General features: G+C 48.9%; 7 protein-coding genes across 7 annotated transcripts; 4 read left to right on the plus strand and 3 right to left on the minus strand.

Moving 5' to 3' along the window:
* Positions 1-531: 531 nt before the first annotated feature.
* BC939DRAFT_458058 (putative ATP dependent RNA helicase) lies at positions 532-2619 on the plus strand (the record flags this gene model as incomplete). Its single annotated transcript, XM_051556556.1, has 4 exons — positions 532-746; positions 847-1825; positions 1910-2000; positions 2080-2619. 4 exons carry the CDS (start codon positions 532-534, stop codon positions 2592-2594), a joined length of 1800 nt encoding a protein of 599 aa, XP_051409959.1. The 3' UTR covers positions 2595-2619.
* Positions 2620-2770: 151 nt separating this feature from the next.
* Positions 2771-3823, plus strand: BC939DRAFT_458062 (uncharacterized protein). The gene is made up of 3 exons (XM_051556557.1): positions 2771-3199; positions 3303-3430; positions 3550-3823. The coding sequence occupies exons 1-3, from the start codon at positions 2822-2824 to the stop codon at positions 3722-3724; spliced, it is 681 nt and encodes a 226-aa protein (XP_051409960.1). The 5' UTR covers positions 2771-2821; the 3' UTR covers positions 3725-3823.
* A 174-nt stretch (positions 3824-3997) lies between these two features.
* On the plus strand, positions 3998-7891 carry BC939DRAFT_458065 (mitochondrial protein Pet127-domain-containing protein). The gene is made up of 5 exons (XM_051556558.1): positions 3998-4806; positions 4893-4959; positions 5051-5330; positions 5443-5565; positions 5673-7891. The coding sequence occupies exons 1-5, from the start codon at positions 4149-4151 to the stop codon at positions 7788-7790; spliced, it is 3246 nt and encodes a 1081-aa protein (XP_051409961.1). The 5' UTR covers positions 3998-4148; the 3' UTR covers positions 7791-7891.
* Positions 7892-8075: 184 nt separating this feature from the next.
* BC939DRAFT_505081 (uncharacterized protein) lies at positions 8076-9672 on the minus strand (the record flags this gene model as incomplete). The annotated part of the gene is made up of 5 exons (XM_051560610.1): positions 8076-8686; positions 8982-9042; positions 9166-9306; positions 9437-9459; positions 9579-9672. The coding sequence occupies 5 exons, from the start codon at positions 9670-9672 to the stop codon at positions 8076-8078; spliced, it is 930 nt and encodes a 309-aa protein (XP_051409962.1).
* Positions 9673-10741: 1069 nt separating this feature from the next.
* Positions 10742-12596, minus strand: BC939DRAFT_505082 (aldehyde dehydrogenase 3 family, member B1; the record flags this gene model as incomplete). Its single annotated transcript, XM_051560611.1, has 4 exons — positions 10742-11506; positions 11601-12010; positions 12119-12419; positions 12549-12596. 4 exons carry the CDS (start codon positions 12594-12596, stop codon positions 10742-10744), a joined length of 1524 nt encoding a protein of 507 aa, XP_051409963.1.
* A 384-nt stretch (positions 12597-12980) lies between these two features.
* BC939DRAFT_235571 (uncharacterized protein) lies at positions 12981-14290 on the minus strand. Its single transcript, XM_051550904.1, has 5 exons — positions 14014-14290; positions 13834-13878; positions 13660-13707; positions 13448-13568; positions 12981-13344 (listed from the first exon to the last, which is right to left on the minus strand). The coding sequence occupies exons 1-5, from the start codon at positions 14126-14128 to the stop codon at positions 13215-13217; spliced, it is 459 nt and encodes a 152-aa protein (XP_051409964.1). The 5' UTR covers positions 14129-14290; the 3' UTR covers positions 12981-13214.
* A 325-nt stretch (positions 14291-14615) lies between these two features.
* Positions 14616-15566, plus strand: BC939DRAFT_458074 (Cytidylate kinase domain-containing protein). The gene has a single exon (XM_051556559.1). The coding sequence runs from the start codon at positions 14965-14967 to the stop codon at positions 15511-15513; it is 549 nt and encodes a 182-aa protein (XP_051409965.1). The 5' UTR covers positions 14616-14964; the 3' UTR covers positions 15514-15566.
* The last annotated feature ends 749 nt before the right edge of the window (positions 15567-16315 follow it).

The following is a 16315-nucleotide window of genomic DNA, read 5'->3' on the forward strand; positions in this document are numbered from 1 at the left end:
TAGCTCCTAGCTAACACCCAACTCCGCACTTATACAGGAAGCCTGGTTGACAGAGAGGCCGAGAAGGACAGTGAGGCCGTCATTATAGCGTTCTCCACTGATAAATACTCGACGTTACCTATAAGTGAGCTGAGGAAGCAGCTCCCCGTTTACAGTCATCGTAAGCGCAAATTGAACATTAGTTTCAGGAACGTAGGCGACTGAGTCGCTTGGAACTAACCGCTCTTTGTTTTGTGGTATCGTGGACGCTAGGTACCGAGTTTCTGTATTTAGTAGAGAGTCATCAAGTGGTTATTCTCGTGGGGCAGACAGGGTCTGGCAAAACTACTCGTATGGTGCTTCAAATGCCATTCTATGATTGTGTTGCACGATTCTGCTTAGCGATATTGACTGATATCATGGCATGTGTTCTCCTTAGAGGTACCGCAGTACTTACACGAAGCTGGATGGACCGCGAAAGGAAAGGTTGTGGCATGCACGCAGCCCCGGCGTGTCGCGGCTACCACTGTTGCTCAGCGTGTAGCAGAAGAGATGCACGTTAAACTGGGCATGGAAGTCGGTTACACGATTCGTTTCGAGGATTGCACAGATCCAGGTGGCAAAACTAGGATCAAGTACATGACCGATGGCATGCTCTTCAGAGAGGCACTCATGGATCCGCTACTTTCCAAGTACAGCGTCATTATGCTTGATGAAGCACATGAGCGCAGTCTCTACACAGATATCTTGATGGGCGTGTTGAAAAAGTAAGATCTGATCTAACAAGAAAAAGGGTATCCGCTGTACGGTAGGAACCAGCGTCTTTAAGATACTCATGCCGTGTCACTCATCGCTGCGTGGAACTAGGATCTTGAAGAAGCGGCCTGAACTTCGGGTCATCATTTCCTCCGCAACATTGGATGCAGAAGCCTTTGCCGCCTTCTTTTCCTCGAGCAACAGTGGCCAGTCAGATAGATTACAGGAAAACGCTGCGATTCTATCAGTCCAAGGACGAATGTACCCTGTAGATATCCATTATCTCGCAGAGCCTACATCGGACTATATCGAGGGCGCCATTCAAACAGTGTTTGACATCCACACCAAGGAACCTGCTGGAGACATCCTCGTCTTCATGACCGGTCGAGAGGAAATTGAGCAGGTCGTATCAGAAATCCGCGAGAGAGCTACAACTCTTCCGCCCAACAAATATAATGAGATCGTGGCCTTGCCGATCTACGCAGGATTGTCCGCAGAGGAGCAGATGCTTGTTTTTGAGCCAACGGAGAAGAGCATAAGGAAGGTTGTTGTAGCTACTAATGTTGCGGAGGCATCCATTACTATTCCGGGCGTTGGCTTTGTGATCGACTCGGGATTTGTCAAGATCCGCGCATACAACCCAAGGACAGGCATGGAGGCTTTGACAACAACGACCATCTCTCAGGCATCTGCTGAACAGCGGTCAGGACGGGCAGGCCGCATCCGAAACGGCAAGGCCTATCGATTATACACAGAAGCCAGTTTCTTGAATGATATGTCGCCAGCCTCGGTCCCTGAGATCCAACGGTCCAATTTGGCCGGTATGGTCCTGCAGCTCAAGGCGCTTGGGATTGAAAACGTGCTCCGGTTTGATTTCATGACCAGCCCACCGGCCGAAATGATGAGCAAAGCGTTGGAGTTGATATACTCATTGAAAGCGCTGGATGATTACGGACGCCTGACGATTCCTCTGGGTATGCGATTGGCAGAGTTCCCGCTGGATCCATTACTAGGGAAAATCCTCCTGGACTCTGGGAATTTCAACTGCAGCCAGGAGATACTTACCATTGCAGCAATGGTGTCTGTACAGGTGATTACCTCACATATTTTTCTTTCCATTATCCAATTGTGTGTGATTTGCATGCTGATGCATTGGATTGGTGAATATCCGTAGAATGTCTTCGTGAACCCAACAAGCCCCGGAGCAGAAGAGCAACATCGCAAGTTTGGAGCACTTGAAGGAGATCATGTTACACTCTTGAATGGTATGTTATCTCCACTCGTAGCCTTGTAATGGAAGTTTTTTGGCATTCAAGCCAGCTAACGTTGTACCTGCTCCACTAGTATACAATGCCTTTGTGAGTCGCGGGAGGAAGTCCGCGAAGTGGTGCGCGAATCATCTTATCAACTTCAAGGCAATGTCCAGGGCGCTCTCCATTCGTTCTCACCTTGAGCGATATCTCGTCCGAGTATTGAACTTGTCAGGGTCTGACCAGTTGAGCACCTCCGCTTCATTGCGGGCAGGCGAAAGACCTGATCTCAAGGCTGTGACGGTCATGATCCGCAAGTGTCTCGTGTCTGGATATTTTGCCCAGGCAGCTAAGATTGCACCGGACGGAACTCACTGGATCAGCGTGCGTGAGGACAGAGCAGCAGGGTCCTCTGGGATGTATATGCCGACAAAGCTCTGGATGCACCCTACGTCAATTCTGTTCAAGCAGGCACCAAAGTGGGTCATCTTTCACGAGGTCGTGGAGACCAGCCAGGGCAAGGCGTATATGCGGGAGGTCACTGCAATAGAGCCGGAGTGGCTGGAAGAGCTGGCGCCGCACTTTTACATCATAAAAAGGAAGTCGTAAGACAAATAAACGTTAGTTCAAGCCCAAAAATGTATCCCCTGGGTCCAGGTGCCTGGTGCCTGGTGCCTGATGCCTTGGTAAGGTTTTATTTGCAGGAAGTCAAATACATCAGGTGACCGAAATGCCGAACTTCTAAGCTCGGGAAAGGTGGAGTGGACAAGACGTTTCTCCTTCCCGCTTCGACGAGACTTACTACTTCCTCCATTCTTCAACCGCCTACTCTCACCATGGCATCTTTTCACAAATGCATCGCCGTGTTTCCACGCACAGCAATCCATTCTCACATTCACAGACTAGTCACTCCCGCCGTACGTACCCGTGCCTGCGCAGCGACCCCCTCGTCCTCGAAGGTCATGTCCACGGCGACATCATCCAGAGTTCGTTCCTTCACCAGCATAAAATCCCATGCATACTCGATGTCCTCAAAGAGGCAACATACCATAATGTCAGGATCCGCACGGCAGCTTCGCCTGAACAGCAGTGCTGCCACAGCGCAGGATGCAGCTGACATCTTGTCTTCGGGCTCGTCTCTCAAAATCCATAACATGCAGTATGATGAATCTGGAAAGGAACTCACTATTGATATTACGGATAAAGCTGTGAAGGTACGAAATGAGAAAAACTAGTATTGATCGATAAAATGTTTTAATTACAAAGGTGTTCAGGCCGCTAATGACTCGTGTTGATATTGTATGGTATCGAAAATAGCAATTGAAACATATAGCTGCCAGGGAACAGAACCCTTTACAGGCCTTGAGAATCACCGTCGACTCAGGCGGATGTCACGGATATCAGTACTTGATGGATCTCACGGACACTGTAAACGAGGACGATGTGTAAGTGAGCGCAGCTCTCCTTATAGTGATGTCTAATAATGAACGCCGGACCATCAGTTTGATCTGATTATTGTAAAATGACACTTTTTAACAATGCCTTTTCCTCTTGGTGTCTTCAGTGTCTTCGAAAAAGATGGAGGGCGTGTTATTGTCGACACGATAACGTTGCCGATGATCAGCGGGTCGAGGATCGACTTTATCGAGGAGCTTATCGGATCGGCGTTCAAGGTCCTTGCTAACCCACACGCAGCTCACTCTTGCGGATGCGATACCTCTTTTGAAATCAAGATCTAAGGGACGGTCGCGATAGTTTGTCATAAAGAGGTCTTTGATGCACCTCATCGATATAGCAATTCTTACATGTAGAAATAATAAACGACCTGTTGCAGAAGCATTTGCTCTCTATTCGCAGGACTGGTCCTGCACCTTGTGGATTTCCATGATCCCTGGATGCACAGAAATTGTGCGCTACATCCTCTGGCTGTGCCCGTGGCTTTCCCAAAACAAATGTGGATAAGTGGCAGTCACTGTTACATTTGTTTGTTTGTTTCCTCTTCCAGGCACATAGGGTGCCCTTCCTTATACTTTTCTTCCCCATTTCAACCCAACCGAGGAAGCCTCGGCCGGAATTCAGTAACAGCACAGGAACAGGGAAGGCACAGAAGGCAGCAATACCAGTGCAGCATATTAAAGAACTGGAACGTACTTTGGCAGTACTATGTCCGGAGCCATAGGTATCTCACGGCTTGCTGGACTGCGACCTTTGTCCTTGTCCTATAGCGGAGCCAAGAATACTATCAATCAGCAGTCCTCTCACCGTGGCCTGCTGTCAGTCGGCATTAATCAGCATGTCAACCCCGCCAGGGCCTTTGGTAAGAATGTCGGTCGCACCAGCTCTCGGACTCTTTCGACCTCGACTGTCGCCTTCAAAAGGTATCCAGTCTCAGCGGAGAAGGAAAAGCGACGAAAGAGGCTTCCCAAAGGTTCTAAGGCATCTTTGCACGATCACGATCACGCCTCACCAATTCTATCTGGATCCTCATCAGCAGAACGGCCTGCGTATGTCAAAGCACCTTCCGTATCAGCAAAGGAGATGGTATGGGCGATCGAATCCAGCCTTAAAGGAGGCGAGCAGAAATCAGCCTTGGCGTCTGGATCTTCCTCTGCTCTTTCCTCATCCACCTCAGTTCTGGGCCTCGACCCATTCGGAAAGGCCGCTGATCCTTTCGCCAATCAACTGGAGGCAGCCATAGTGGCCAGTCGGAGAAGCACCAATCCTCCTCGTAACTCGATCGTTCTCCCGGATGTTCAGGCGCAGTACTTGGTTGGGCGGGCAAAATGGGAATCTGTCAAAGCTAAGGATATTGATATTAGAAGTAAGCGATGTTGAAAATTATTCGGTGTTCAACATTATTCTGACTTTACGATCATTGCTAAGAATGCGTTTTCCTGCCTCATGTAGATGTCACACCAAAAGACAGGCCCAAAATTGCATCGTTGGAGCATGGTTTGGATCGAGTCTTGTTCAAGTGAGTGTCAGTTCACCTTATGGTCTGTCTTTTCCCGCCTCTATGGTTTTCATATGCTAATGTGAATTACTTTTACTATCCTTCAATCCAGTCCTGGAGTTCATTGGCTACAAGATCCTCGGTCATCAGTGTTCAACTTTGATCCCTATCTCCGATCTATTTGCCAGCCCAGCGATTTCGACTACGACGCCTTGCCAGCCTATAGAACATCATCCTTGGACCCGGCACTATTCAATGTTGCTCTGGCCAACCGTGGAAAATACATAGGTTCCACCTCATCCATGACGACGATCCTCTCGCAATATTACTACCTGATCTCTGGATGGAAACCACTCAAAACAGGTCACCTGTCGGAAGCCTTTTCATCGCAGGTATGTTAGATTGTTTTCACCGTTTCTCGCTTGCTGTGGATGAAGCTTTTGAATAGTCTAGGATGGGTTATTTAACTCGCACATCTGCCTTTTGTATGCCTACATTCACTAGCCTAGGGGGTTCACAAGATTGAGCAAAGCGCCCGCAAGTATTCAGTTGGTCTACAAAGGAAATGGGATCTATGCGGTCGACGCGGACAAAACTTTCGACTCCTCCACAATTCTGATGCAACTTGTAAGTAGCATGGTTACTCAATAGCAGTTCGTGTCTATCTCGAGATTGGACGGTGCGTGCTGAAACCCCTTCAGATTTGTACTCACAGCCAGTGCATGGATATTTAGGGCAAATCCATGGAAAAGATGCTCACGAGCACACCAGAAGAGTTCTCCAGGTACACAAAGGAAAACTCATGGCAGGTTACAAAGGGAGAGAGAGAAACGCCAGAGGCTTTCAACTACATTGCCGTGGACAAGTTTTTGCTTCGTTCCCAGCTGGACTGCGAGGATCCTCGGCTGCCCGGCAAGACATTCGATCTTAAGACCCGTGCTGCTGTAGCCATTCGATTGGATGTTCATAACTATGAGCTCAATCAAGGATACCAGCTGCGCAAGGCCCACGGCTATCTCGAGAGCTTTGAGCGCGAATACTACGACATGATGCGTTCGGCGTTTTTGAAGTACAGTCTGCAAGTGCGCATCGGACAGATGGACGGAATTTTCGTCGCCTTCCACAATACCGCGAGAATCTTTGGATTCCAGTATATTTCACTAGATGAGATGGACTCTAGACTCTTTGGAAGCAGTGTGATGGGCGACGAGTGCTTCAAGAATCAGCTGCGGCTTTTGAACAGAACATTGGACGAAATCACGGCCAAGTATCCGGAGCAGGATCTCAAAATCACAGTCGATACGGACGAGACGGTGCAGAGCATGAATGTCTGGGTCGAAACCATGCCCCTGGGAGCTGCTACCTCGCCGCGGGGTCGCGATGTCGAGGTTGTCTTTGACGGGAATGGTGCTCCTGAGATGCAGCCAGGTTCTGAGCTGAGTCTTTGGCAGATTGTTTGCTACTCGAACATCAACGACGAGCCGACCGTTGGTCCATTTGATTTGAATGAAAGGGCAACCGACGCCTGGGAATTACGATATAAGATCGCGGAGCTGCAGAAGCCTCACATGTTGAACGAGTACCGTCGTATCATGGCTATCCAGGCCGAGATTCTTAAGGACGACGAAGAGAAGGAGGCAGCTATTGCAGCTGCAGCTGCAGCTGCATCGGCGGACAAGGAGGAAGAGGTGTCGCTTAGCAAACGCGGGGCCCGAACTCAATCTCGACGTGACGCTATGAGGAATACCTTGCGTCGCATCAGCGAACAGGGACGAATCAAGCAGGAAGACGAAGAACGGAGGCAGGCGGACAAGGAATATTTGGTGTGGGAACCAAAAGGTTACACCAAAATCATCGACAAGCCTGCTATGGAATCGAGTGCGCCGGAATCAAGCGTGGTAGCATCAAGCGTTACTGCACCAGTGGCCGCGGAGTCGGAGACTATAGCCGCCAAAATGGTGCGCAGGTTGAGAGAGTCTGTTGCTAAGGCAGCCAGTGCAGCTAGCACCAGCATCGATTCCCCAGTGGCCGATAAAGAGTCTGCATCAACTCCTGCCAAGCTGAAAGTGGGAGGTCGAGCCGTCGAGCATACTCCCGCTATGTACTACCGACAATATGATGGCAAAATAGTGAAGTTGGTTGCGGACGACCTGGCGCTCATTCAAAAGTCTTGCACTGGCTTGCTAGAGGCGCCGGAGGAGCTCGAACGGATGAAACATATCAAGAAGAGGCATGAATGGTTGATTACGAGCTTGAATCCATTTGACGAGATTCGGTTCAAGATGTTGCAGGTACCAACGAGAGCAGTCGACTTTGTATTCTATGATCGACAGCGATTGGAGCGGATGTCAAGGTTGATGGGCCAACCTGAGAGTCTTTTGGCTGACACGGATAAGGACTCTGTCCTACGTCAAAAACTCTTCGATGCGGTTCCATTGTTCCGTAACAAGTTGCTTTTGGATTACTTTCACAACTGGATCCACAAGGTTGTGACCCTGGATAAAGATGCAAGGCCGTTCAAGAAGCTGGAAGACTTTTTGAGCGTGGACGATGAGGAGGCGTTATTACGTGCTGCTAACGGCATCAGTATTACAGAGAGGATGGTTCAGAAGCAGGCGTTTGTGCAGGGCCTCCAACCGAAGGACGCGATGAAGAAAGCGATCCTCGTACAGATCTTCTACTCGGAGCAGGCCTTCAAGGACGAAGAGCTTCAGGCGATGGGATATTTCCCAAGGATTTTTGACCATGCTGTGTACCAGAACACCCTGGATATCCTCAAGGGAGTTGGCACAAAAGGAATCCGAACTACCACCACGAGCACAAAGACGGACCCAGCACCGTCTTCGGCTTAAAGACGCCTTTTGACTTCAAGCCATCCATTTTGATCATTTCTCAATTATCACTTGTACATGTAGTTTTCATAGACCTATCATTCTTATCTATTCACTAAACGCATATTCTCCTTGGTTGTCATTTGTTAACCATACATGCCAACACTAAACGACGATAGAATGACCGTGTTGGTCGCGGACAAAAATTCTAAGATGCCAAAAGCTTCGCGTTCAAATGCCGATGACTGATATACACGTACACGGTTTTATTGGGACTCCCCTGATCCGCAGCCAAGACCATCTGAGCTACCATTCGACTTTACAGGCATTGATTGTCATTCCGTGCTTGCTACAGTATCCTTTGTTGTCGAGTGCAAAGGCCCAATTGTGCTTGTTGCAAAACAAAGTGTTGCCGACTACGACTCCTTTTGTGGCAAGATCGACGTACTTGTGAGGACAGTACCGATCCACCTCATAGGTGGTTCCGTTGGTTGCTGTGACTCGAATGCGGTTCCCCATGGGCTGGATTCGTCCAGGGCCAGGAAGTAGGGAGGATTTGCTAGAGGGCTTGGCAAAGGAAAGCTGGCTGGATAGCACTTTGGGTGTGTTGGCCTTCATCTCTGGGTCGGAATCCCAGTCCGAGTCCGAGTCCGAGTCTGAAGAGGATGAGGACGAAGACGATGAGGACTCCTCGTCTCCCTCACCCTTCTCCTTGTTTTCTTTTGAGGATTTGTGAATGGTGACGAGACCCTCCTCGGTCGCTGGTGCTTCCCCGCCCTTGCTCTCTACATCCTTCTTTTCGGTGCCTTCCTTGCCCTTAAGGCTCAGTTTTTCCTTCTTCAGTTTCTTTTCCTTCTTCTTGCGCTGCTTCTTTTCATTCTTTGCCTTCTTCTTATCCCGCTTCTGCTTTCCATAATCTAAATTGACGAGCCAGAGCAGCGACATTATGAATGAATAGAGAGTACCACAAAATGTATTAGCGCGGAGCTAAGTTCGTAGGAAATCCAATGAAGAATCGTTGTTGGCGGGCCATTAGACACTCGACTGAGTTGAGAAGGAAAACAAGGGTGCATGGGATTTATTAGGGAAATGAAGCGGTTACCGATCCGTGTAAAGCCAAGATCCCTGAAAATATTGCAAGTGTAAAGCCCAGGGTGCATAGAGAAATGCTCGAAGGACAACGCTGTCAGTAGCGACCAGATTTCTTCTTACCGATAGCCGGATTGACCGCCTGTCGCAACAAATCCTTGACTAGCGGAAGCAACTCGACCTCCTATAGCCATTCAATGTTCAAATGCATCGCATATAAGAGGAGTGTCCTTCAAGCAATTTCTGATACATGCAGAGCGAAAGATGGTCTCCGTTGCTCTTTGACGTTGCCAGAGTCCTTGTTTACCTTCCAACTCTGAAGGGAAAGCACGCGGAGATCCTTGATTGTATACAGTCTGTTTCGCTCCAGGACGTCAACATCCTTCTCAATGTCTCTTGATGACCAAGAACGCTCTGCTCCAATCTGCTCCAGTAGCGTTGATGCTTTCTAAAATCCAAGGAGTTCACACATTGAGGGGTATGAGTAAACGTTTCATGTCCTGTTCGGTATTTCTACTTCCATGTACCATGCAGATGTCCGGACTATTTGTTCATAGATATTGAAAAACACTCATTACCATCGAATCTGGCAGATACTTGTCTATCGACAGCCGGAACAAAAATAGCACCCAAAATAATGTAGAATGGTGTTAGTAGTGGAAAGGCATTAGTTGATCTCTCCACAGAATCTCCAAGCAACACCTAAACGTGTGGCCATACCTTCTTCTCCTGCAGCGCTGATGGGCTCGGGTATAGCCGCCAGATAGGCTGAAAAGAGGGACCCCCCACCTTCCATATTATCCTTCTTTCCCATGCTGGTTATGTTGTGATGTTGATGAAGAGAGGAATGAAGTGTTGTTGTTGAAAGTAGGTTCTCGGATAACCTTCGCGGTAAAAGACCGAACCTTTGTAATTGACAACTAAGGTGTAGGAAAAAATTTGTCGTTCGCGATCGTCGCTAGAAAACACGGCAGAATGTCTTATCCCAAAGAACAAACCAAGGAAAAAGAGTGTGAGCACACGAGCACGGTGCACGGTGCACGGTACGTAAGACCAACATTGACAGCACCATTCCCTTACCGCGTCGTTATCAACGAGATACACATGAGAGGCATAATAACGCTGGTTGCGCACTCTGCACAGAAAGACCGAGAGTAGCCTCTGCTCTGGTGACCGAAACCGTGCAAATGCTTTGGCCAAATCAAAGTACGGAGTAACGAAATGTCCTGTAGATTGAAAAGCGCAAGAAACAAAAGCGTCTGGTAAGCAAGAGTACATCCTTACCCACGTCTTGTTGTCACTTTGCAATTTCGCTGTTCATTGTCATATCTGACCTTTGATGCTTATGGTCCTTAGATGCCCATGATTCAGGATGCCCTGCGTCGCGCATACCTCTCCTCCGCACCAATCTCTGCTCCCAAAACTCTCCGAACCCGTCTGGAAGTTGCGCGTGTTAAGGCATCTACAATGGCCAGTGCCGTGGAAATACACTTCTTCGCTCCAACCGCCAGTGTCGCGATTCCCTGGAGCGAGGTCGTCGTACGAAACCTTGTAAAGACTGACAATCTGATCTCTTATTCTTGCATGAAATGCTTTGAAGTCTAATGACGTATGAAGTGCTGCCTCGACACGGGTACCTCGAAAGACCATTGGAAATACACTTCGATGCTTTTGAGGTAGAGGGGAGAGGGGTTAACGCATGCAGACAAGGCTGCAAGAAAGAAAACACAACGCAACAAACGGACACAACGCCGCTGGGTGATCAAATCAGTCTGTGGCTTCAAGGAGGATGGTAAATGCTTTGTTCATTATTGGGGTCATTATTCATACAAAAGCTACGGGTCCACCAGAAATCAACCAAATAGTTGTCTGCGACATGTTTACTATGCCAGCGCGCGCTTATAACCCAGCCCAAAGACCAGCATCAAGGCAATCCACTTCATATTCCTGAAGAGAAAGCCCCTCTTGAAGTACGGCACGTGCTCAATGGCCAGTTTGCCTATTGCCAGCTTGCTACTGGTGTAGGGCGCATAGCGCATATTCATGACCATTTCCGATACTGGAGTGAGTGTCTTAATCATCACGGACCGCACATGTGTGAAGGCATCGAACGAACTCTTGCCATGGTACGAACCCATGCCTGAATTGCCAATTCCTCCAAACGGCAGCGACGACTCTGATACATGCATCAGCGTGTCGTTCACAAGCGCGCCTCCAGAACGCGTTGAGTCCAGAACTTTCTTGACCAGTTTCTTGTTGTTGGAGAACACGTACAGGGCGAGCGGTTCGTGCTTGGAATTGATGAATTCGATAGCGTCATCCACGTCCGCGACACGGATTATCGGCAGCAGTGGACCAAAGATCTCGTTCTCCATCAACTTATCGTCTCGGTCGACGTTTGTGATCACGGTCGGCGCGATATAGAGATCCAATTCGTCCACTTGGCCTCCAAAAACAATCTTGCCCGACTTGTTAAACTTGAGGAGGTTGTGAAGGCGGTGAAAGTGTCGGTTATTGACGATTCGGCCATAAGAACTAGAATTCTGAGGGTTGTCGCCGTAGAGTTCCAGAGCGGCGGTCTTTAGTGCGGCAATAAGTTTCGCTTCTGCCTTCTCGGTGACTAGGATATAATCAGGGGCTACGCAGGTCTGGCATAAGGAGAATATCATAGACAGATAGTCAGTGTTAGTATTTGCTATCCATAATAGCGCAGCAAAAAAGTTGAGGTTGTGATGGACTCACCTGGCCGGCATTAAAGGTCTTTCCAAACATGATACGCTTTGCTGCCAGCGCCAAGTTAGCGTCCTCGTCGATAATCGCTGGAGACTTGCCACCCAGCTCCAAGGTCAGGCTTGTGAGGTTATTAGAAGCCGCCTTCATGATGATCTTGGCCACATCACTGTTGCCGGTGTAAAAGATATGATCCCACTTGTGTTTCAGCAAACGTGTCGTCTCCTGGGCGGCTCCGTTGATGACAATAAAGGCGGAATAGTCGAGATACCGTGATAGCAGTTCAGAGAGTAGCTGTGCAGTGTGTGGAGCCACTTCTGAGGGCTTCAGGACGGCTGTACATCCTGCGGCAATGGCTCCGGCCAGGGGTGCAATGGCCAAGTAGACAGGGTAGTTCCATGGCGCGATAATTAGCGCTGCGCCTAGATGCAAAAGCAAAAGCAGATGCAATTTTTTTTTTTTTGAGAGCAGATAGATCAGTTTGCGCTCACTTCGCCCAAAAATAACATCAAAACCGACGGTAGACCCACCTTTGGGCTCCTTTCTCTTAATGCAGGTCGTCCCTATACGGTTCACAAGGGCAGGTATAGTTTTTTCGTCCTTAGTCCAGTCCTCGAGATGGACTAGTGCGGTGTTGATCTCCTCCTTGGACATGCAGAGCTCGCCGAGAACGACCTCATTCTTATGCTTGTGCAAGTCCTTGTGAACGGCGTTGCAGAGCTGATCTTCGTTCTCGTCTATCAGCCTCCAGAGCTGCTCAAGTTGGTGGCGACGAAATGGGAGAGGGCGGGTATGGCCGCTCTTGAAGGTACGTTGACAGAGTAAAGCGGCCTAAGGATACGTAGTGGTACATGGTGGCATATGGGGTTAGTTTGGGTGCGGCTGCATGCATGAAATGTGTGCATCTCCAGGGTTGTGGCACCAAAACGTGTTTGCTCTCGTATGCGGGTCTTGTCTTACCTGATCGATTTCAGCCTCATTGTTGTAGTGAAGGGAATGGAATGTCATGGCGAGGACTTGAAAGGAGGGATGGAATGAGCCTGTAGAGGGGAAGAGGAATCTCCGAGAGCAAATGGAGAGAAAGAAAAAGAAAGAAGGAAGCGAGGGGGGTTTTCGACTGAAAGGGGTAGGGGCAGGATTAGCTGTCGTTTTATCCATTTATCCATCCCTGAACTATCCTCTTCTTCCTTCTCCTTCTCCTTCTACATCGCACTACTGCTAGTCTTTTGTTGTTTGTATCCATGGCTCTCTTGTTTGACCAGCAGATCACGGACCGATGTTTAATGGCCGCTAAATGCAGGTTGCCTTTAGTGTTGTCTGCGACGACGACGAGTGAGCCATTGTGCTTTGCATTGTTGAACGCGCTGAGTGTTTAGACTGTAACAAGCTATCCCTGGATAGGTCATCAGATTGCTCATCTGAAGCTCTTTTGTTTTTCTATTTTCCGCATCGGGGCTCCGGCTCGGCTTGCATCTGCCCTTCAATAGCGGCTTCCAGCTGCCTACGTCTTGGGTCTGGACGATCGACCCAGACACTAGGCCAGTGCTCATGTACAATGTATATTCTCCGTAACAGGTCTGCTTGCGCTCACATTGCTCAGCGTGTTGACATAATAGGGTTTATTGTTCATTTTTGTTCCGAACCCTGTACACGGATCATACGTGGTGAGGACAGTGTCTGCTCGCCAGCCGCGGCATCGTATGCGGACAGATCATCGCCCTCTTGTGCGCCCAGTCTTTCCTTCATCGTCGATTTTCTAGTTTTTTGTTATTGTTGCAGGACAATGGCAAGAGCAGAGTGAGCATGAGATAAATCATTGTCTTCCACTCAATAAAAAGAAAATGAGGCACTTGGCTTACGAGTATCTGTCCATGAGGTAGAGTAGCTCTGATCCCGAGCCCTGCAATCTCTCCTGGACGGTTTTCATGCCAGACTCCATCGCAATAGCCCCTCCAACCGAAAGACCGACAACATTACCAGCTGGGGGAGGAAACAATTGAGATAGGAAATATTAAACAATGAGTGCTGCTCCGATGCCAAGGCTTCGTATAGCACAAAAACGCATTCATACCTGTCGCGAATGAAAGGGACTGCAGGCGAGTCCATGAACGAGATCGTGCTTATGGACGTAATGAGCAATATGAGAGAGTCATTGGTTATTCAACCTCTACTAGTGCGCTATGGGGATAAAGATCGGCAACAGAAGATGTCCTCATATCTTCTGTCCAATTCACGCTCTACTAACCGTATAAGAAGGCGGATGTACCCAGGGTGACCGTCGTGGCAGCAGCTAAAGCATTGAGAGAACGCGATCCCAGTGGTTAGCCTTGGTAATACTCTTGCATTAAACAGTGTACGGAAGACATGCAGCCACACCATGCAGTCTTCAGTAATAGAAGAGCGCTCTATTGGTTACTGAACGCACCGATAAGTGTGTGCTTGATAACGGCATAGCGGACAGCCGACCACTCCTCTGGCGTCAGCTCGTGCTGCTCCAGCTTCTTGCGATAGTACTGTGATACCCGTGTCGGATCTGCCATGACGCCTCTCCTTTGATGTCTGAGCTTATGAAGTTGCGATGATCCTATTTAGCGATCCTGTCCAAGGTAATCCCGGGCAAGAGAGGAAGACGTCTGGAATGGCGATGGGTGCACCGGCTGATCGATGTCCTTTGTTGCTTTTGTGGAGTCCAAGTCACGACTCCCAACCAGCTTACCGGAGCAGACCTCATTCATAAAAATCAGCTCAGCTCATTCCTCTTTCCCGCCTTTTCTCCCTCTTCAACTCCCCGACCACACTACCTCTCGGCGCTTGATCCTTCTCGTTATCGATCGATACTGAGGGCCAGTATTCCAGCCAGCCATTATGTTCCAAAGAGTTGTACAGCTGCAAGTGCGGAGAGGGTTTTCAACAGCGAAGCCCGCAAGGCCGTTCCAAGTAGCCATTGACGGCCCTGCAGCCTCTGGAAAGAGTAAGCCGCTGTCGCTGCCACATGCTACAGACGCGTTGATTCACTGCTTGGACTATTTTTTCATGCATCCCTTTTTATAAACCCATTTGAATGCTAGGCACAACTGCTAAAATGGTTGCCCAGCGACTTGGATTCGACTACATTGACACAGGAGCGTTTTACAGATGTGTATGGGCGACCACCGGTTTTATCTAAACACTCGTGTTATCACCATTGACGTTATCTGGCAAAAACAAAGTATACATGTATTCATGAAAGCAAAGCATGCACCCTACTGAACATTAGATCACCTTGGCCGCACTTTCGAAGGGCATTGATCCATCCAACCCCGCCAACGCTGAAAAAATCTCAAGCATTGCAGAACAGTCCAGGATTGCGCTGCAGACTGTTTTCGTGAATGTATCGATGGGCAACACAGCCATGCTCTCAGGAAAGGCTCCGTTACCTGCGACACGCGTCATTCTCGATTCAAAGGATGTATCTTCAGAGATTAGGACTGGAAACGTCTCCAGACATGTCTCCACTGTGGCGGCTATCGGGAAAGTTAGAGAGGCTGTGCTGCAAAAGGTCCGGGCTATCGGGGCCAGAGAAGATCTTGATCAGGTTTCATCTGCTGCTGCCAGTGCTGGAGGTCTAGTCATGGATGGCAGAGACATTGGAACTGTCGTATTGCCCCATGCAGATCTTAAAGTATTCCTCGTGGCCGATAGTCGCGTACGTGCCGAGCGCCGGTTACAGGAGCTTATCAGGAATGGGGCAGATACATCAGCGCTAGAAATGAAGGTCGAGGATGTGCAAAAGGATCTGGAAAGGCGAGATGAGCTGGATCGAACCCGGGATGTATCCCCACTGAAAAAGGCAGAGGATGCCATGGAGCTCGATACTTCTGACCTCACCATTGAGGATCAAGTGGATATAATTGTGCAGGAGGTTGACCGCCGGCGAACAGCCTAGGTACAGTAGCAGGTGGACAATACATATTTGACCATTTGGGACGTATGCGACTTTTTTTTTTTTTTTTTTTTTTGAACATTGTTACAGAAGAATAAAGGTTCCATGAGTCAAGATCAGAGCCACGGTCGAAGCTTGAGTACTGCACTTTGCATGCTTTTTCTTGACCCTATGAACTGCTTGAAGTCTCCTAGACATGCTTTTGATAAAAGATCGCGGTAAAATTCGACAGGAATCTTTTGTCACTCCGTCAAGGTTCACTCGAATAACTTCTTGTAGCTTTGTGGAGGTGCAGGATGCTTTCCGAGTTGGACCTTGAGGCATATTCACATATGCTCGATTGGACTGGGATCTGGAGACTGCGCTAGCCAGTAGAGAAGCCTTCTTTTGGTATCCGTCATGTCAATCGACTTCATGTAGGCTCTTGTAACCTTAGCTGTGCTTGGGATCATCATCATACCGAATGATGAACTTCTCCTTTGCCCGGCCCTATTCCTCGATGAACATCTGCAAATTCTCCTGGCGTATCCGGATGTACCGTTGTGAACCCATAGTCTCATCAATCCGTGGCGATACAACCTGATCCGCGCCACGACATACAGGACCATATCATAGCGCTCCCACCGCCAAACTTCACTGTTCCTTGCACTGAGCGCGTCGTTATCCTCCCTGGCGCATCATCCAGGGTCCAGTGGAGTCCATCAACAGACCCCATTAACCTTGCACGCGTCCGGTTACACCACCACTGCCCAATCTTCCACAGTCCGCTCTCTGTACTTTTATGACAAGTTGTAGTCGGTCGTTA

The sequence above is a fragment of the Gamsiella multidivaricata genome (assembly GCF_025024155.1).
Source record: "Gamsiella multidivaricata strain RSA 2152 chromosome Unknown BC939scaffold_53, whole genome shotgun sequence".
NCBI lineage: Eukaryota > Fungi > Mortierellomycota > Mortierellomycetes > Mortierellales > Mortierellaceae > Gamsiella > Gamsiella multidivaricata.